We start from the raw sequence: 21,826 nt of genomic DNA, 5'->3' as shown, positions 1-21,826 counted from the left end.
AACCAATTGGAGAAGCACAGCCCAGCTCTCCCAGCCCATGCAGCTCCACACCCAGCCTGCATATGTGATGTCATGGGAAAGGACTTCAAAGCCTGCCTTCCTCAACCCTTGGCGCCTCTCACATATTAGAGATGCGCTCCTATTCCCCAACAGAACTTCCGCAGCGTGCAGATCATTAAATGATGAAATACAAAGAATACACATGTATTTAGAGAGGCCAGAAGAAACACTGAGGCCCAAGGTCACCCAGTATGCGCACAGCATGTTTACTGGTTCTGAAGAATTTCTGTGCTAGCCTGGTGAGGTTCCAGGTGACGTTAACCACTGTGTATTCAGAGTTTCTTTATCCTCAATAGTTCATATTCCATCTTCCTGCTTTTGTTCTGACTGCTTGCCACACATGCTTAAACAATTTGTGTCATTCATAACAGTAGCGAATTAATAAAACCCATACAATAGGAATATATCTGTTGGCTGTATTTTAACAGCAACAGCTACAACAATAACAATAATAATACACATTAATATAGTCTAAACATAAAAATATATTATAAATTTTCTGAAAGGGACTTACACTGAGGTTCCTGACAATTTCTTCAGAATTAACTGTTTCAAAACAAAAAGATATGTCACATTACATGTAAATCACTGCCAAAATACACACAACTGCAGCAAACTTGGCATATATATTTATTTATCAATAACTGTGATAACAAAAAAAGGTGTTAAAATTTCTCAAATTAAAGAACTACTTTAGAATTAAAGACTGAGTACAATTTGTTTGACCCAACAGTGTGAGGCAGCACTAACTACACACTGTGCTTCTGTGCCTCATGCACCTCATGTGCTTCTGTGGGGTTTTCCCAAAACGCTATGAAGGAGCTTATGTTTGCCACAGGCTCTCAGTAGTTGCTAACTATAAGTTACTCTTTCAACGCTTCCCTTCCTTTCCTTCATACTTACAGGTAAAAAAGTCCTGAGGGATATTGCGGCTCCTGATGCGAGGGGCAGGACCCTGATATATATAGAAGTTTATTTGAGAAAAATAATCTGTCATGTATTCCACCTTGTCACAGTAGGTCTGGTCCATTCCTAAATTAAATAAAAAAAAAACTCATTGGATGTATATAAATGGTTAAAAAAAATTGTCTGTCTTTGGTAATGTCATATATATGTTTCAAACACAACTGATGACGGCTAATGCTGGAGAGGATGTGGGCTAAGGGGATCACTCCTTTGCTGGTGCGAGTGCAAACTTGTCCAGCCGCTTTGGATATCAGTATGGTGAATTCTCAGAAAATCAGGAAACAATCTACCTCAAGACCCAGCAATAACCCTTTTGGGTATATACCCAAAGGAATCTCACTCATACCTTAAGGGCCTGTGCTCAATTATGTTCATAACAGCATTATTCATTATAGCCAGAACCTGGAAACAAGCTAGATGGCCCTCAAGAGAAGAATGGATAAAGAAAATGTGGTACATTTACACAGTGGAGTAGTACTCCGTGGTAAAAAATGATGACATCTTGAAATTTATGGGCAATTAACCATAAGTGAGAATTTGTAAAACTTATTCAATTATTATTCTGTGAATGGCAGAACTTGAAAACTGTGGCAGTGGGTGAAGAGACTCATCTCTGTAAAGTGAGACTCAGTAGGAAAAGAATAAATCGATCATTTTATAAATTTACTAAAGATGAATTAAAGGATTCCAAAGGATTTGTTTTTGAAGGTACATTTGAAGTCCATTGAAACATCATGTTCTCCAGAACCAATTGTTAATGATTTTTTTTTTATGGGCAGATTCTGAAGACAGCATTTAAAAATTTTAATTTTAACATTGTTCTTTAATAAAATGTTCATGTAAAGTTCTTCCAACACTTTCAAAACAGGACAAGGATATAGGAAACCGTTTTAGAAGCTTTAAATGTGCATTACAGTGGGAGTCAGGGGGGCAGGGAGATGGCTTAACAATGCAGGCATTGCTGTGCAGGAAGGGGATCCCCTTCCTTTCCTACTGAGCACAAATAAACCCAGAGTTAACCTTGAGCTGGGAAACAAAAGGAGACAGGGCTTTTGTAGACAAGAACGATGCTTAAGCACACAGCCGCCATATAATTTAAGAAACACAAGAGCTCAGTAAGACTTCAGTGAAGGGCAGCAGTCTTTAAAGAAGAAACCAAAGACACCATGGCTGCAAAGAAACCTTGGCTAAAAGGCAGACTGAAGCTCTTTGCAGACTGCGTAACAACTGCCCACATCCCTGGTAGCCACTACTAACTCTACTTGACCCTACTTCTCAGAAAAGAAAGCTTATAGACAGAAAATATACAGAACTATTAAATAATTAAGGTAGAAATCTTTCTATGATCTACCACAAAATGCATTCTTTACTTTTTCAATAGCATCTACATCGGGAAATCGAGACTTAAAATATCACCATCATTTTTTATTATCCTTAGAGGGGTAAAAAAATAGTCAATGATAAAATAGGATTTAAAAAAACCACCATACCATGATCAGCCAGCAGGATTATATTGACACAGTTGTGCAAATTCCTCTGTTTCAAACCTTCCATCAACATCCCGAAAGCATCATCCACTAACTGCAAGGCTTTAATTACCTGAAAAATTATTCAGAGTTGAAGCTGCTCTTTTAAGCCATTTCAGTAACTAAATAGTTACCCAATCAAGGAAAAAATTAAGCATATTGTTTTCTTCTGTAGAATTGTTGCAATTTTAAATGTGGCATCAGAGATAGCACCTATGACACCACAATTACCAAATATAAATTCTCTCACTCTTTATAAATAACAAGAAAGTTGAACCACATTTTCTATAAAGAAAGTCTGACTAAAGGCTTATACTATATGAAGGAACATTGAATATCAACAAACACCATTCAGCTACAGATGTTTTCATAAGAATGCCTGATGGAGCTGGGCGGTGGTGGTGCACGTCTTTAAACACAGCACTCAGGAGGCAGAGGCAGGTGGATCTCTGTGAGTTCGAGGTCAGCCTGGTCTACAAGAGCCAGTTTCAGGACAGGTAGGTCTGCGACACAGAGGAACCCTGTCTTGAAGAACCAAAAAAAAAAAACCTTAAAAAGAATTCCCAATGGTAGAGGTATGAATCTGGGTTCCTTCTAAAAGACCCAAAAGGTTGCATACGTTCTGAAAAGGTCGTTTGACAATGGGGGACCAGACTACTAAAAAGTAATTGAAGAATCCAGGCATAAGAAAATAAAAATGTAGAAATAAAGAAATATAAAGTTATAAGTCTAGGAGAATGAGAACAGATTATCAGCAGCTTTCTCAGCAGATCAAGGATCATTCATTCACAGTGAGTTATTTTTTCAGGTGCTTGGGAAGCATAGGTCATTTTACAACTGGCTGTTTTATTTACAAGGCCAGAGTGTCTCTCTACAAATTGAGAGCAGTGTCCTGACCATCCTTGATAAACAGCAGATCTAAACTGAGTTAACCTTTAGGAGACAGAGATATGTGACCTCTGGGTTAGACACTGTCTCTGTTATGGGAAACTGGCGCCACCAGAGGAGAGGCATAAGACTCCAGTATACACCTGGAGGTACCAGGAGACAGTGGATAAATACAAAGGTTTAATTAATGAGCTCTGATAATGGAGGTTGTAAAGTATGGCAGTCAGTATCTAAAGATTTACCTGGAAACAGTGTGAAAGGCTTTTCTTCTAAATTCTCAGTCCAAGAACCAGTTAATCCTAATTTATTAACCTTCTAGTATTACAAGCAACCCCTTTTCTGACTAATTGCTAAAGGTATCTGTTTTCTCGCAATTAGTGACTTTCGTTGTAGTCTCTCCTAAAACATATCTCATGATGGCTGCCTAATTACTCATTGACACTAGCACTCACTCCCCTCTTTAGAGTCTCCGCTGACCAACCCAAGGGTCAGGGCAAGGTTGTAAAACTTCTCTTGTTCAGAGATAATGCCTGGTGTCCCTACTATAAAAAGTGGGTTCAGAAACCGGCCTTTTGCCCCAGCCTAACAAACACCATCTCTGGCTGTGGTCTCAGCTAGCTGAGAAGCTTCTGTGCCCCGCGGTGTTTTATTTTTATTTTTTATTTTTAAGTTTGCTTCTGGTTTTCCTGGGATCTGGTTTCTGGAATAAAGTTTGCTTCTGGTTTATTAGACTTGGTGGTGTTCTCATCTTTGCGCGACCCCCGTGGACCCAACATAATATACTCTTCAACCAAATAATTCAATTTCTAGGCAAATATTACATGCAAAGAAACCTGTCGTATTGTGTGGAATATTCCCTTACACTGTGATTGATTTTATAAAAGAGCTGACTGGCCTATAACTAGGCATGATAAGGTAAGGCGGGAGAGCCAAATGGAGAGGATGCTGGGAAAAAGAAAGGCAGAGTGGGAGGAGTCACCAGGAGATACAGAGTGAGCAGAATGGGAAGTACCTGCCTACATGAAGTGAACGAGTCTTGGGGCAGCATATAGATTATTAGAAATGAGTTAGTTTAAGTTATAAGAGCTGGCTGAAAACAAGCCTAAGCTATCAGTCAGGCAATTATAATTAATATTAAGTCTCTATGTGGTTATTGGGGGAGCAAGTAGTGGGACAGAACTGATCAGTGATCTAGACAGAAAAGCCCACCTACAATGCTATTGACTTGTAATTTTAATTCTAGGAAAAATAAATTACACGCAAATTTTAAGGTGCATATGCTATAGTCCTTACAAATTGTGTGTGCTTTGTGTGCGTGTGTGCGTGTGTGCGTGTGTGCGTGTGTGTGTGTGTGTGTGTGTGTGTGTGTGTTGCTGGAGTTCAGGTTCACAGTCACAAACAAGCTAGGCAAGCTGAGCTATTCTCCCTGCCCATGAAAGATTTTTAAAGAAAATAAAGGCATAGGAATAAGTTCACAACACTATATATCAAACATTAACAAAAGAAAATCAAATTATAAACTCTACCATTCATGTTACATAACCCTGATTTTGTATGTAAGTATCTCACCCTTTCTAAGCAAAAACATATGAACAGGAAACTAACAGAAAGATAACAAGTCATATAAACAATGCTTGCCTCTAACTAGTGAATTTTAGGGTTCATTTCCATTTAACTGTTTATAGTCTCTGTGTTTTACAATTTCTCTTTATTTTATCAAAAAATTGCATTGAACTGACTTAAAGTTTAATGAATTGTCAAAGCTGTCCTTTTCCAGGCCGCTTTAGTGGAAAGGGAAGCATCATAGTAACAGATAAGGGAGATGGGACTTGTCCCTCTCATTATTACAACTATTGTCTCTGTTTCTTCTTTAGAAACAGTATCTTACAAATCAGACAAAACTAAAGACATTAGCTAATTCTCACATAAAATCCTCCCAGAAAGCACTCATGGATGTGGAATTTCCTGTTGTAAAGGCTTAACCTACTCACAGCCAACGGTTACTAAGAGACCAAAAAGACTGGAACCAATCCTAGTCTATCACCAAACCCGAGATGCTCATGTGACTCTTAGTGTCAGGATATTTCAGTCTAATTTGTCTGTCACTGTCCCAGATGCCAATGTCCCTTTCCGCATCACCCAAGCACACCGAGAGCCAGTTCTCACCCTCTGTCTTCTCCCGACTATTGACCCACTGCTGCCACTGCTGCCACTGCACTTCCCAGTCCTGAAATCACTAGTGTGTGCATCCTTCCCACCCCAAGGGCAAAATGAGCTCTTGCAAGGCATGATCCATATACCCTAACTCATCACATGGCTGCTAACTCATAGGAAAAGAGCATGAAGCCCTGGTGTGACAGGTTAACTGGTAAGACCAGAGTGAGTAATTGTGCTTTGGATCTGCGGTTTCTTCCCTGTGAAACCGAATTCAAAGCTGCAGAGGATCTAGCTGGCTGGAAGTCCTACACAGCAATGCCTTCCCAAAGGCCCACCGTCCTCCGAGATGTAACTTCCCTCCATATGTTTCTCTACAGGGGCACTTGCCAGCACTCTAAAATTCTGCCATGTGTATGAACATATCAACATTGAAGCTAATCTGTCTCTAATTTTCCCTTCAGAACGACTCGTTCCTCCCAACTTTTCATCCTACTAAAGACATAAAGATTCATTTCTGAATAATGAGTAACAGGTGACTTTTACTGACTCATGAAGACCAGTTTGTAAGTGTTTCAGCTTCCATACAAAGCAACCATGACGACGGCATAGGGCTGAGGAGGCTGAGGCGAGAGGACTGAGAGGTCAATGACAGGGGGCGGGGGGAGCAGGAGGAAGGGGAAGAGGAAGAGGAAGAAAAGGAGAAGAAGCGAAGGGTGAGGGAGGCGTGTGGAGGGAGCAGGAAAGAAGGAAAGAGAATAGAAGACTGGAGGGGAATGAGCAGAGGGGAGAGCAGGATCAGGGAAGGAGGGGAAGAAGGGTAGAAGAGGGAAGAAAGAGAAAAGAAGTTTCTGGTCTCCTATGACTTCCTCAATACCCAAATTCCAGCGCCTTCTAGATCACCATTTTATTAAGCCCTCTCAAGTGTAACTTTCCCATTACATATCGTTTAAGCTATCAAGTTTTTTAGTAATTTAAAATATCTTAATCTTAAAAGCTTTCTTTAACAGCAAAAAAAAAAAATTACGTGGTATTAACTTGTTACTTTCTTTATCCTTTCCAGATGACTTTGTAAACTAGGGCATTGCCTTATCCACCCCAGGGCAGACTAGCCCAGTGTTGGACACCCCTCCCCCTACCACTGCCAGAAACTCTTCAGAGTAGCAGAGGAAGACACTTTTGGTTGAGAGAAAAGTCTAGAACAAATAAATGAGCTTTCAACTTAATGTATAGGCTGAAGCATACTTTAAAAAAAAAAAAAGCTTGTGCTTTTAATTCACAGGATTTAGGAACTTTAAATTAAAATGTGATTACAGATAGTAATAGTGATGATAATACTAAAATTGCAAAGCCATCAAACTTTCTCCATCTATTTTCCCCCATTTGTTGTGATCTTACATAGGTTTTTGTCTTCATCTCCATTTAGATTGCCACTCTTTTCTCCCTCCTTATGACATCTCCACTTCTGTGCATAGCTTTATGCGACCAATTCCCAGCTCCTTATCCGTTTTCAGCTTTCAATTGCCATTTGGAAACTTACATTCATTTGGACATCATAGTCACTTCAGTTAGATAAGTAAACATCTCCCCGCAACCGTCTCCCTGCGGTAGGCTTATGAACGCCAGTGGAACCCCCATCACTCATCTGTTGGCATGTGGCAGAAAGCAGAAGTGCATCATTTCTCACCTATCTCCCACCAAGTGTCACCCTCTCTCCTCTAACTGAATCCCAACCATTCCTTCTTCCAACCTTGGTGTTGGCCTCCTCCCTGGCCCCACCCCTCTTTGTTCCTGACCTTTGCAGAGACTAATATGTTTCTCCTTCCTTCTCCTGCATGCCTCTTGCCCAATAAAAATGATCTCTAAATACATATGGAACTGGTCATTTCTCTCTCCTAATAACAATGCCACAATGTTTCTCATTGAACACTTCTCTGGCAGGCGTGACTGGGTGTTTGCCTCCTTCCCTAGGCTTCTCTACAGCCTTCTCTGATTCCCGGTGTCCTAGTCAGGGATGTGAGGTCCTAGCCATGCTGCTCTTCAAACAGGACTTACTGCAGAAAAGCACCATAACAGTTACCTACTACCATCATTCTTTACCGTTATGGTGTTGTCTATTTGTGGAAGGGGGACAGTGGTCTGCTTGTGGCCCCTCTGTGTGGTCCTGTAGTACATACTCAGCTCCTTCTACCAGGCCATTTGCAAATTCTGTTTTCTTTTTGTTACTCAGGGGGAGACTCACTAAAATGGTTGGTTTTAACATCAACTTGACACAAATTGGCCTGACTGATGTGGAAAGGTCTTTCTTGACAGTGGGCAGCACTTTCTGGAAGCAATTCAGATTAAAAAAAAAAAAAAAAAAAGGAAGGAAGATGATCTCACCATTTGCTCCGTTGGCTCTCCCTCTCACAAGCTGATTTGCCCTGTTGTTGCTTCTGACTTTCTGGGCTCTGGATGCCAAACTAAGAACACTGAGGCATCTCACCTGACGGACTGAGTAGCTGACTGCTGTGATTCCCCACCAAGAGACAGACATTCTGGGACTATTCCTTTTAGTGAGGCACCAGCTTCAAGGACAGAATAATTCATGAGTTCTCAGTGTCTCCAGTGTGATTTGGCTGTCACTACCATTTTAAAGCTCACTTAATAAGTTATTTGTGTGTGTGTGTGTGTGTGTGTGTGTGTGTGTGTGTGTGTGTCCTTAGTTCTGTTTCTCTAGACAACCCTGACTAACACACTCTTCCAGCATCCCACAATCCCACATGCAACTCCTAGAACAGGGCCTCTTCCTAGACACCTCTGAGCACTAAGGTTTTCTTCATTTGCAGCACTTTTCATAATTATTCTTAAAACTTAAAAACAGATGCTCTTAAAACTAGAACACAGGAAAAGAAAAACTTAATGGCACCTAATCTAAGTCAGATGCAGAGGTGGGTAAATACAGGACGGTGCTCCTTAGCAAATGATTAACCTTATCAAACGTGGAGGAGCACACATAGATAACAGATAAACAAGAGAATAAGCAGAAGAAGGACTTTGGAGTTAGTGAGTTATTCCCTCTGAGATGCACGGGAATACGTGTGAGATGCTGCATTAAGTTCACTCTCATATACAGTGGAATAAGTGTGAGATGTTGCATTAAGTTCACTCTCAGACACACTGGAATAAGTGTGAGATGCTGCATTATCTTTGGAATGGTCCCAAAAGACTGAAGAGACCCACAGGTGGTGAGAACTGAGTAGGGCCTTGCATTAGGAACCATTTCTGCTTAGCAGGAAGAAAGAAAAAAAAAAAGACTTTACTGCTAACTAGAAAAGGAAGGCGGCCCAAACAAACATGTTTACTTTCCAGTGGAGGCAATTGTTAAATGAGTTTCCATAAGACATCTTATCCTTGGGAGCTTTTAAAGTTTCACATTTTGAACAAAACAATGGAGGTTCAGTGGGGTTTAGAAAAGAGAATGGCTTTGTTTGCCGGAAATAATATTTAAGTACAACAGCCACGTGAAAAGGTTGTTTGAGAATGGTCTAGCCGATGAAGAAACAATCTACCTCAAGATCCAGCAATAACCCTTTTGGGTGTATACCCAAAGGACTCTCGTTCATACCTTAAGGGCCTGTGCTCGATTATGTTCATAACAGCATTATTCACTATAGCCAGAACCTGGAAACAAGCTAGATAGCCCTCAAGAGAAGAATGGATAAAGAAAATGTGGTACATTCACACAGTGGAGTAGTACTCCGTGGTAAAAAATGATGACATCTTGAAATTTGTGGGCAAATGGATAGATCTAGAAAACATCATGTTGAGTGAGGTAACCCAGACCCAGAAAGACAAATAAAATATGTACTCATTCATAAGTGGCTTTTAGACATAAAGCAAAGAAAAACCAACCTACAATTCATGACCCCAGAGAATCTAGACAACAAAGAGGACCCTAAGAGAGACATACACGGATCTCAATAGAAAGGAGAAAAAGACAAGATCTCCTGAGTAAATTGAGAGGGTAGGGGTCAAGGGAGAGGAAAGAAGGGGAGAGGATAGGAAAGAAGGGGAGAGGGGAGGAAGGGAGGGGAGCAGAGAAAAATGCAGAGCGCAATAAAAATAATAGAAAAGATTTATGGTTAATTGGGCAGTTTTCCTTCCCAGGATAATTGTTAAATTCCCTTTAACAATTTCATGGTTAAACTATTAAACTAAAATGTTGATTTTAGAGTTTTGTTACTTGATCTCAAGTATGTTTTAAGTGTGAGTATTCAATAGAAATTTTAAAACTCTGACCTTATTTTGTAGGTTAGGGCTAGATGAGTCTCCATTTGCTTGGAAACAAACAAGCAAACAACAAAAAGAACTTACCCCAGCACTGACTGGTCCATTGCTATGCCCTGCAGAATCAGGTTCTTCTACATATAAGGTATAAAAGCTGGGTCTAGGCACAAAATTGAAACAAAAGAAGACATGATATTAACAATTTGGGGCAACCACACAGATGGATTTGAGGGTCTTAAGGGTCTTGAGCATATTTGGCTGTTCCTGCCTCTTTCTCTCTTTAAGGCCCCCACCCAGGCCAGTGGATGCTCTTGGCTTGAGTGGAGTTGAGTCTTCTAATGGGAAGTAAGTAATACTTTCCCAGAACGGGCACTATTGTGGCTCTTTTGTGAAAGCATACCTTTTGCTCTTGTGGTAAGACCTCTCTCAAAGGCGCCCAGCCCTTTCTACTTCCTGGTGTCTGGCCTTTGGCTGACTCTGTGTTCTCTGCCTAGCTCCTGTGCCAGTAGCTGCTTTTAGATGTGCTGGTTTCTGTTTACTTGGTGCTGTCTTTCAGTAGCCTCTGATTCTGGTCTGTGGTTCTGGCTTTGCAACAGCCCTTCCAGCTCCTGGAGTCTAGCCAAGGAAACAAGTGCAAGAGCCTCTGTCATGTCTGCCTCAGTTCTATATTTTTGTGTTATCCACCTCTCCTCTTGGGGACTGACTCTACCTCAGTTGTTAATGTCAACAAACCCCCTCACCGGAGCATCTGTCCTCGGGTATAATTCTTGAAAAGAGCTCATTAAAAAGCAATGCCAATAGTTGGTGTAAGTGACACAGGCCTGTGTCAACTCAAAACACATCTCTCACCTCAAAGAGGACAAGAGCGTTGATTGGGGAGCCAAATACTAGTGATCATGGCCCCAGCACAGACTTAGTTTACCCCAAATTATACAGTCCATCGCAGAAGCAGTTTCATGAAGTTTGTATAATAACAGAATAGAGAAAGCCACAGATCAAGACACTTTCAATAGCATTGGTGAGGGTGTTAGAGAGGAACACTGCAGCAAAAAGGGAGACAACTTTGCTATTAGCCCTAGAAGCCACTGATCACATTCGTAGCCCTTCACTGGTGGAAATTAGAGTCTTGTTATGTCAGTCTAATCCGAAAGGTGTTTTTTACATGTTAGTCACAGGATGTTAGGTCTGACAAAGAGATGGACAAAGAGTGGCTATTTATAGGGCTACGTATGGCTTAATATAAATTATAATGTGGTTCTAGACAGTTCCAAAACTTCATAACCATTGAAGTGCTAATCAGTTAACCAGCTTGGAAAAGGTTTCAGTTGGGAAGGGTGTAATCTCAGCACTCAGCAGGGAGAGGCTGGAGTATGGCAAGAAGTTCAAGGCAGCCTGGTCTACACAGTGAGTTTCAGGCTAGAGGTTTATGACTAAACCTCTCAAAATACCAGAAGGGGTTGTAAGGAGGAGGAGGTAGGAGGAGGAAAAGGGGAAAAGACAGACAAAGAAAGAAGAAAGAATGGGGAAAAAAACAAAGAAAGGAAGGAAGGGCAGAAAAACAGAAAGACAGACAGGGAATGAATTCCAATGTTTTTAAAAACCACCAGCAATGTTACAGAACATTCCGGTTTCACCCATATGTACACCACGATGGAGCACTCGTCAACAGATGGTTTACCTTTCAGCTTTTGGGCAGATCCAGCCATTTTAACAGCGTAGAGATCCTGGTTTCATATGGGACAGAACTGAAATAAAAAGTTTTAAAATTTTAATCAAATATATTTCAATGTATCCTTCCTTAGGGAGGGGAGTTAATACCTTAAGGCACCCATTCTGTAGTGCAGGATCAGAACACTAAAAAGATGTGGCATACTCAAAGATTCCCATTGTCAGCACTTCCAAAAGACAAATTCTTTCTAATCAAGACATTTCTTTCTTTCCTCCTTACTCATTTCTCCTTTAATTTTCCACAGCTAAAATGAACACCATCCATTATCAACGACTCATTCTATTCACCTTTATTCATTTATACATTCACGCTTATTGACAGACAGTATTTATGTCTTTGAAATAAAATTTAATCAGTGAGTGAGGGGCCTTTAAAGACTTTCTCTCTGGCTGGCATAGTGTGATGGTTGGTTTTCTATGTCAGCTTGCCACTTAGAAGCACTTGAATAGGATCTCAGTTAAGGAATTGTCTTTATCAAGTTGTGGTGTGGGAGAATTGTCTGTATTCTGTCAATCATATTTTAATAAAATGCTGATTGGCCAGGCAGGCAGTATAGGCAGGAAAGCCAGACAGGAAGTAGGGGTGGAGCAATGAGAACAGGAGAATTCTGGGAAGCAGGGAAGTTCCTCTGCCACTCCTGGGCAGACCACCGAAGAGGCAACATGTAAGCTGTCATATTGAGAAAGGTACTGAGCCCGTGTGGCTAACATAGATAAGAATAATGGGTTAAGATAAGTCATAAGAATTAATAAGTAGCCTGACCTAGTGGGCCAATCAGTTTATAACCTTATGGAGTCTTGTGTGTGATTTTCTTTGTTACTTGCTGGCTTGTTGGGGTACTGGGCGGGAAAGAAACCCCAACAAGCCGGCCCTCATGTTACAAAGTTGGCCTGTAGCTATATCTGTAGGACATTGTTTTGATTATGAATTGAGGGCCAGATGCTGTAGGTGGTCCAATCCCTAGGCAGATGAATAAGAAAGTGAGCTAAGCGAGAGCCTGTAGACAACACAGCAAACAACATCCTGCCATTGTTTCTGCTTCAAAGCTCTTGCTTGCGTGCCTGCCCAGACTTCAATGGTGGACTGTGACCTAGAGGTGTAAACAAAATACACCTTTCTCTCCTGTAGGTTGTCTTTGGTCACAGTGTTGGCCACAGTAGCAGAAAAGAAACTAGAACACATAGGAATCCATCCAAAGTGGCTTAAAACAGCGTCTGCGGCTACGTCTCTTAGATACTGCCCTTACCAGAGTTCCTAGAATAGAGTAGCACATTAGAAAGAATAAGCAGAGCATGCTTAGAAAGAAGGGTCTGACTAGTCGAAAGATCCAAATGTTCTTTCTACGAGTGTCTCATTACTGGCTTTCTGGCTACAACCCTTTCAGAGCTGCCCTTGTATGTTCCCTTAGAACTACACACATTTATAGAGCTTGGATATTGAAGGCCATTAAAATCTTGGGTGCAAACCAGTGTCGTCATTGGACTTATACTTAAAAGAAACCCTTTTGACTGATGAACAAGAATAGACCAGAGGGGATAAGAAGCAGAGGGGTGTCGACAGAGGGGCTCCCGTGCTACAGGCAAGGGGGTGGAAGTACAAACCAGAGGTAACAGAAGATTCTCAGACTGCATCATCTGTGGAGTCAAAAGCATGGACTGACAAACTGAACAAAGGATGAGAACAGAAGCAACAACTCTAAGATCTTGGGCCTCAACAACTGAAAGAATAGAATTGCGATCAAAATTAGACAAAAATGGGCCTTGAGTGGAGCTCGGTGGTAAAGAGTAGGCTTGGTGTGCATGTGACCCAGGGTTCAGCTATTAACAATGAAAAGAAAAAGAAAAGGGACAGTGAGGTGGCCCAGAGGCTATGATCATTACTTTTAATTTTCAACCTAGAGCCACCAGGAAAGAGAATATTTATGAAGGATTGACTGCATTGGGTTGGCCTCTGGGTATGTCTTAATTAAATTAATTGATGAGGAAATTCAGTCCAACGTGGTTAGCACCAGTCCCTAGGCAGGGGCTCCCGAACTCTGTAAGCATGGAGAAAAACTGCGCTCAACACAAGCAGGCAGGTGAGCATGCGTGCACCCATTCCCTCCCAAGTCTTGACTATGGATATGATGCTACCATTGTCCCGTGCTCCAGCCTCTGTGGCATCCCTCAGTGACAGATTTTAATCTGACAATGTGAGCTTAAATAAATCCCTTCCTCCCAAAAGTTGCTTTGTGCCAGGGTAAGCAACAAACAAAAAAAGAAGCTACAACAGATAAGGTGCCTGCCACTGAGGTAGGTGACCTGCGTTCAATCTCAAACCCCTATGAGAAAAGAAGAGAACTGACTCTCAAAATGAGGCCTCTGACTTGTACATATACTCCATGGCACACTTGAGTGCAATACACACACACACACACACACACACACACACACACACACACACACACACACACCAAACAGACAAACAAATGGAAAAAGTCTTTAAGGCAAATATAGAAACAAGAAAATCGATCCTATAGATCTCCGCCCAGAGAGAGCCTTATCTCAGTACTTGCTGTAATTCTTGTATATGGTAGGGAAGGACCCGTTGACAGCCACATCTGATCCTGGCCAGTAGTAGGCAGCAGCTTTCAAACCTTGATATATTGCCGTTAGCCAAATCTATAGAGAGTAAGAGTCAATAGGATAACTGTTAGGTACAAACACTATGGCTTAGTGCTAACAACTCTTTTGACTGACAATTTGTTCAAGACCATTCATTTTTGTCTTTACAGTAACTTAAAATTTACAATCAGTCAATCTGCCTCAAAAATAAAACATGTAGTAATGTAGGAGCGGTTCGCTATTTCTTTCACACTAATAACATTGCATAGTTCTTCACCTTTGAAGAAATTGCAAAACAGTGTGGGGAGATAGTTATCTTTTTGAGAAAGCTGAGGGTTGGTGCATTGATGATACAATACCCAAATTTCAACATAAATGACAATAACTGGTTTTTTAAATTCAAATGATAATAATAAATAGTAGTAAAACCTTCCCATTGTCAGTCATTAGAAACTACATGGGTGATGAGGAAATCAAGGTAAAATGAGAAGCCTGAGCCATTGACACACAGAAAGAGAGGCTTGGAGGCCAGGAACAGAATGGTACATACCGGCTGCCCACCCCACCAGGCAGGATTATTTTTCTCCAATGAAGAAAGGGAAAAATTCTTGTTGAAGTGCACATCATACATGTTATTGTCAATGATGCCATGAGATTCTGGATACAAGCCCTATAATTTTTGTTACAAAAATAAGTTCATAAAGAAGAATACTTTAGTAAAATGCAGGCAGGTCTCAGTAGCAACAGATCTGTACTCATACCTCGGAAGGACGCCATCCTTTTGTTTGTTTTCGAGACAGGGTGTAGTGGTATATTATTTGTACTTTGAAAATAAATTTTGCCTGAAGGTCAAAGGCAAAGCTAAAGCCACTAAAGGTCAATCAATGGTGACACACACCTTTAATCCCAGGATTTGGGAGACAGAGTCAGGTGGATTTCTGAGAGTTCAAGGCCACCCTGGGCTTGATAAAGATCAAAGCAGAAACAAATCCAGGTGATGGTGACTCACACCTTAAATCCCAGTCCTAGGGAGTCACATGCCTTTAATCCCAGCACTAGAGGGAGGACAGAGGAGCTTAGTCTGCTTAGTCTGTGTTAACCCAATCTTGGTAGAGATTAAGACTTCTCTAGTGGCTTGGCTGCTTTGCTTTTCTGATTTTTGGGTTGAACCCCAATTTCTGTCACTGGGTTTTTAATATTCGTGCTATAACAGGGTTTCTCTGTGTAACAGTCCTGATTTCCTGGAATTCACTTTCATATTGGCTTTGAACTCACTGAGATCCGCCTGCCTCTGCCTTCTAAATGATGGAACTAAAGGCATGCACCACCACCACCCTGTCAAAGTCTGATTTGTCATATATTTATTTTTTGTAGACTGGGGATTGAACCTGGGACCACACATGGTCAGCAAATGCTCTCCCACTGAGCTACATCTCCAACCCCATATCCGTCAATGTAAAAGTCTAGCTCCAAAACTAAGTATCAGAAAGATGCACAGATCTCTACCCTATAAGCCCATTCTTTGGCTTCAACAGCAAATGACTGACATCAAGCAAATGGTTTACATTGATGTCCATTGGGGTTTCATTATTAAATGTCCCACAGGGGCTCGGTTGTTTTAACGCTTGGTTCCTGTTTGATAGTGCTAGAAGGCTGTGGAACCTTTAAAAGGTTAAGTCTTGATGGGAGAAAGGGGAAGCGGCTCACTGAGTACAGGCCTGGAGTGTGTGTTTATTTATATGTTTATTACTTGTGCATGGGTGTGTGTGTGTGAGTGTGTGTGTGTGTGTGTGTGTGTGTGCTGCAACATGCCACAGCAAACATGAAGAGCTGAGAGAGTAATTTGCAAGAGTCAAGTTCTCTCCTTTCACTGGGAGGATCCTCAGCATAGAACTCAGACTGTCAGGCTAGCCCTGCCCTACTTCCTGCTCTCTCTCTCCCCGCTTCCCAGCTACACATGACCATGACCAACTGGCCTCCGGCTCCTGGCACCATGCCTTCTACCATAACAGAATGTAGCCCCTCAAACTGTGCTTCAGAATAAACCTTTCCTTGCTTACTTCAATTGCCTCGGGTGTTTTAGCATCGCAATGAACAAAGCAGTTAAGCCAACTCTTGTGTGCTTAGGCACTCTTTGTTGCCTATATTTTTTTTTTCATTCATTGACTCGGGTGAATTCATTGGCTTTGGTTGTCTAATCTTTTTAAAATGTCACCAGAATAAGTCCATTTATGAAACAACATTCTGTCAAGTAAAAATCACGAAAAAAAACTAGAAGAGACTAAAATTTTCCACATAGAAGTGTCTGTCCTTATACATTGCCTACCCAGCTGACCTTTAGTTAAGTCAAGAGCAACCAAAAGCCCAGGAGAATGATATTTCTCACATAATGGAGGTGGCCATGGCCTCACAGTGGTGAGTTAGTCTAACACTAGGGGCATTTGTGGCACTCTATTGGACTCACACTGAACCATGCCTTTCCAACCTGATCACGTACATTACACATGTACTTAGGAAGTATGTAGCACAAGCTTGGCAGTTCTTGCTTGGTATTTCTATGTAATATAGTCAATTTCCTGTCTATGGCGCCAGCTTTTCACCAGGGCCAAACACTTACCGTAACAATAGTATAGTGATTTGGGAAGGTTTTGGTAGGATACATTGCTCTCATATATTTTGAGTGAATTCCACATGTTTCTGCAAGAAAATACAGTAAGAGATTAGAGTCATTTCTTTCTCAGCAATGTATATTTTGGGTAAGCAAATACCAGCATGTTTCCCATAAAGCCAGAAAACTGAAAGGTGGGTTAAAATGGAAAGAGGTTGGGATTTTGACCCCTATACTTTGTCCATTACTTAAAAAAAATCCATTTTTAGGAATTGAGTGGGTTCTTTTCTGGGAAGAGCCAAGAGATTTTTCAAGGTCATGTGGTTTCCGCTGCAGCAGTTCAATTTCATTTTTGACACCACAGGTAATCCATACACAAGTGAGTGAGGCCAAGGTACAATAAATGTTATAAGAGGACATTAAATTTGAATCTTACATAATTTTATATGCTGCAATATTTTCTTCTTCTCTTTTGAATCATTTAAAAACGAAAACTCTCTATTCTTAGCATATGTTAGATCAGATGAAATAAAGCTGGAACCCTAGCTTGCTGCCCTTTAAACCAAAAGTACCCTGAACTACACACTGTTGCCATCCTTTTCGTTGGATTCCTCTCTTTATGCATCTGGTCATCACCGTAACAACTTCTGCAGAGCACTTATCTCTCAGCTGGCAGTTTCTATATTTTAAATCCTCAGAATAACAAAGCTCTTCGGACCTGCCTACACACCTGAAAAGGCATTTGCAGCATACAGCTGCACGAGCTCACGCCACCAAGCAACATCTGCAAAATGAGTGAGTGCTCTCTACGGCTTGTTATTTTGGGTCCAGTTTCCACTGATCTATGACGTTTCCTGCGAGCTGTTTTTCACAGAGTATGGCATTAGTTGTGCTCCTATTGTCCTTCCGTTTCCAGTGTGAGCAGCAACCCCCTGGAAGGAGGTCAACCCACTGGAGTGCATTGCTATTTCCTTGGCAGCCGTGACCTCTCCTTCGAAAAGCCAGCTTTCCCATTCTAGATCCTATTTAGGCTAAAACACAAAGCGAAATTGGTTGACAGCCAAAGTGTCACATGCTCTGCAGCTGAAAAACAATGTCCTTCCAAACAGACACAAGCTTGGTCTACTTCCCAGCCTTTGTTTGGTGCTTTATTAATAGGATCCAGAAGTTTCCCCATTCAGAATCTCCTGGGAACCAACCCATATTGAGCCCACAGTGTAGGACCCCTAATGAGAAGAGGAGAGGTAGAGGGATCGCCTAGGGGGTTATAAGTTGGGAGTTCATGAAGTTCTATGACAAAATGAAATCTAATCTACTTTCATCATTAGAAGAATGACATGGGAGGAAAAAATTATACAATGACCAGATATGTAGAATCAGTTCCTGTTTTGATTTCCTTGGAACATGGGTGGGGCAACTCAAGTTTCTAAAGACTTATAGATACTGGCTATAAATGAACCTCAATTAAATAGCCACCGCCCTGGTTATATTGTGGCAAACAGGACACATCTGTGACTACCTTCAGACTCAGGTTACCGTTTTATGCCATGATTTATAACCAGGACTCTAGAGGACAGGGTTGGAAGCATGGCCTCCCAGCAGAGCGTCTCCTGAATCTGAATCATGATCCAATAGAATACTCTGAGAAGGACGTGATGGGTTGCTTCCACAGGGAAAGAAAGATCCTCAGGGCAAGGTTCGGCTTTGACTATGTACTTTCTAATGTTGCTTAAAAATATTAATTGTTCACATAATTTATTTATAAAAAACACTTTCAGAGAAACAAAATTTTAGGGACAGGGAGATGGTTGAGTTATCTGCATGAGGAATTGGGCCTGGACCTCCAGTACCCACATGAAAAGCCAGGTATGGCCGTGTGCACCATTAACCCCAAGTCTGGGAAGGCAGAGACGGGTAGATCCTGGAAGTCACAGGTCACCTAGCCTTGGCAAACTGACATGCTCCAAGTTCAGCTAGAGACCCTCACTCAGAAATAAAGAGGGAATTTGTTTGAGGAAGACAGAAAATATCAACTTCTGGCTTCTACATACACAAGCACACATTATGCATGGGCATATACAAACACACAAGCACATACACCATGCACAAGAAAAGAAAGAAAACTCTAAATAAAAAACAATCCAAAAATGTGAACAGGATCCTTCCCTGTAACCAGATTTACAGCCTTTATGGCTGCAAGAAGGACAGAAAACTAAATGAGGGTCAGACCAAGTTGAGGAACGTGCAGATTGGAGCTTTAAAGCAATCTTGATAAAATATGAATTATTTTTGTGCCACACACACACACACACACACACACAAACTGATGACATACAAATGGCTCAGCGACATTCACAGATGGAGACATGTGTCTTCCATTTTTCATATATCTTGTACCCTCTGGATAGACTAGTCAAACGGGCTAACGTAGGTCCTATCCAGAACCCAGTGGACTCTGTACGCTCGGTAGGGTGTTGGTCTCCCAGTGGTTGCAAGTCTGTGTCTAAGCCCATGGCACAGGGAGAAGAAAATATTAAAGAGGGAGTGATGTTGGGAGCTTTTTGAAAGGGTAGGAAGCCCAGTTCCTCTTCGTCACACCTCATGCACAGTCATTCAGTAGCAACTGAATCAATCCCCTGTGTGAGAACTCCAGAACCCTCTTCGGAGGCTCCTGAACGGCAACGGTGAGCATATCCACTTGCTAACTGTTGTAACTCCCTGTCGCTCAGCACAGTATCATGTTCCATAGGAGCCACCAGCTTCCCTTCAGGAGGAAGAAAATTAGACTCCACACATAATGGACAAACCTCCCAGTTCAAACCCAAGTGTAAGTTTCTATCTCACCTGTCTTAAAGAACTGGGATGACCCAGCCTATACTAATTCTTCAGGGACCAAAGACAACAAGAAGGATTGAGCCAGAATGGGCACATTCACCCCAGTTCCTCACTCTGCCTTAGCCCAGAGTGAGTAAGGCGTGCACCCTAGTTCAGAGCTTCCTCTTGGATTATGTCTAATTGCCTATCTCGTTAAGTGTTTCCTCAAAGGAATGGCTTCTGCTTTGCTCAGTGTCTTGTTTGCTTTTCTTGACACTGAAATAAAATAACTGACAAGAGGAGCTTAAGGAAAAAAGGGGTTTGTTCTTACTCACAGTCCTTTGTTTTGGAGAAATCCAGAGCAAAGAGAGCTTGAGGTAGTTGGTCTCATTGTATCGAAAGTTAGGAAAGAGAACAGTGACTACTTGTGCTTGGCATGGTTTTTTGTATGTTTGTTTGTTTGCTTTGTCTTTCCGTGCTGCAGTCCAGGATTCAACCTCAGAGAATGGTACAACCCCTTTTGTGTAGGTCTTCCCACCTCAGTTAACCCGACCAAGAGAATCCCCACAAGCACGGACAAAGATCCATCTCCCAGATGGCTCTGAATCTCATCAAGATGACAACTGACATTAATCATCAAGCCTTCCTTGGAGCACTAACAGGAACCAATCTACTTTTCTGGAAGCCAGGGAGATCAAAGATAATGACTGTACCTAGAACACTAATTAGCAAACTACCTCTCCGTTATCACAAGGAAAATGGGTAAAAAAAAAAAAAATCCAGGATTCTAACTTATTTTCCTGGGGTCGAAAGGAGTTAAGAGGAACGCCTGATGATGGCGAATGTGTGCTTTGGTCTGGCTTGTTTTGATGAGATCTGGTATATATTTGCTAGCTGTGCATTCCCTAAGAACAAAGAAAGAAGTTGAACCTAACATTAAGATTTGAAAGGCCTCTAGCTATATACTCAAGCTAATTGGTAAGTTTTTCTTATATAAGACCAACAGACCACGACTAAGAAAAGTGACTGTCTTGTCTAATTACATGAATACATGAATACAGCCTAAAATTAGTAAATTAAAAACAATAAGGAAATAAGTTCAAAACCAAGGAACAAAACAAATTTCCAGAGGTTGACCTTAACGAAGCAATAAAGCAAGATTTATCTAACAGTTATAAACAGATAGTGCAAAAATGCTCATTATTGATTCATGTGCAAAACCAGAATTTCATAAAAGACATAGATAGATATTCAGATTTACCAAAAAGAAATCATAGAACCCAAGAATGCAATGACTTCACTGAAAATTTCACTAGAGAACTACAAATCCCAACTAGAGCAAGAAGAAAGGGCCAGAAAAACTTGCTCACTGGAAATGATTCATACAGAAAAACAAAATTTAAAAATAATGACAAAAAAAATAAAGATGATGTCTTCCAATACAGCCTCAAGGGGACCAATATATACACCATGAGATTTCCAGAAGAGGAGGAAGAAAAAGAGCTGAAAAGTCTATTTGAAGGAATAAAGGCTGGCACACCCAGATCTGGGAAAAAGGATACATATCCAACTCCAGAACACCTACAGAAACCCAGAAGACAGGAGCCAAAAAGACATCACAATAAAATTGTCAAAAAGATAAACACATTGAAATCATCAGAGGAAAAGTGACTTAGCACCCCTGGGGAGCCTCTGTAGACGTGTAAGTAAATATTTTTCCGAAGAAAATCAGAACTGAGAAGAATAATGAATTCAAATTGCAAACTAGAAAAAGTAAAAACCTATCAAACAAGAACACTTTATCCAAGTTCTCCATGAACAGATAAAGAAAGGAGGAAGTGGGAAAAGGAAGAAAAGAAAGAGGTGGAGAGAGGGAGAAACAGGTTTCCAGACAAAACTGAGTTCATTAGCCCTCGCCTTGCCTTGAAAAGGGTGCTGAGGTGAAATCACATGAGGAGACAAGAAAGCATGGGCAGAGGCAAACATACGACAAAAACACAGAAATTCTTAATTCTGTGTAAGTAGAAGGTAAATCACACCTAATGCCAATCTAAAAGGTAAAATGCAAAATATTGAAATAACTGTAGCTAAATGATAAGCTGATGAATATTATATACATTAGCATAAATTGTACATTGAAAGAAAAGTGTGGCGTTTTGTGCACAAATCTGTTATTGTAAAGTAGGTGGTCATAATATGATAAAAATGT

At 41.1% G+C, this 21,826-nt stretch overlaps 1 protein-coding gene across 1 annotated transcript in view; it reads right to left on the bottom strand.

The window, feature by feature from the left end:
- Window positions 1-21,826, bottom strand: part of Enpp3 (ectonucleotide pyrophosphatase/phosphodiesterase 3) — a 73,627-nt gene that overhangs the window by 25,270 nt on the left and 26,531 nt on the right. The window contains exons 7-15 of the mRNA XM_087911394.1: window positions 16,813-16,892; window positions 14,746-14,865; window positions 14,143-14,252; window positions 11,550-11,608; window positions 10,548-10,554; window positions 9,951-10,023; window positions 2,517-2,625; window positions 964-1,092; window positions 575-606 (exon numbers count right to left, since the gene is read on the bottom strand). Coding sequence (XP_087767520.1) covers window positions 575-606; window positions 964-1,092; window positions 2,517-2,625; window positions 9,951-10,023; window positions 10,548-10,554; window positions 11,550-11,608; window positions 14,143-14,252; window positions 14,746-14,865; window positions 16,813-16,892 — 719 coding nt within the window. The remainder of the gene's footprint in view (window positions 1-574; window positions 607-963; window positions 1,093-2,516; window positions 2,626-9,950; window positions 10,024-10,547; window positions 10,555-11,549; window positions 11,609-14,142; window positions 14,253-14,745; window positions 14,866-16,812; window positions 16,893-21,826) is intronic.

This window comes from Myodes glareolus, chromosome 1 (assembly GCF_982192425.1).
Source record: "Myodes glareolus chromosome 1, mMyoGla1.1, whole genome shotgun sequence".
In the NCBI taxonomy this organism is placed as follows: Eukaryota; Metazoa; Chordata; class Mammalia; order Rodentia; family Cricetidae; genus Myodes; species Myodes glareolus.
This window is presented reverse-complemented; position numbering and strand designations above follow the sequence as displayed.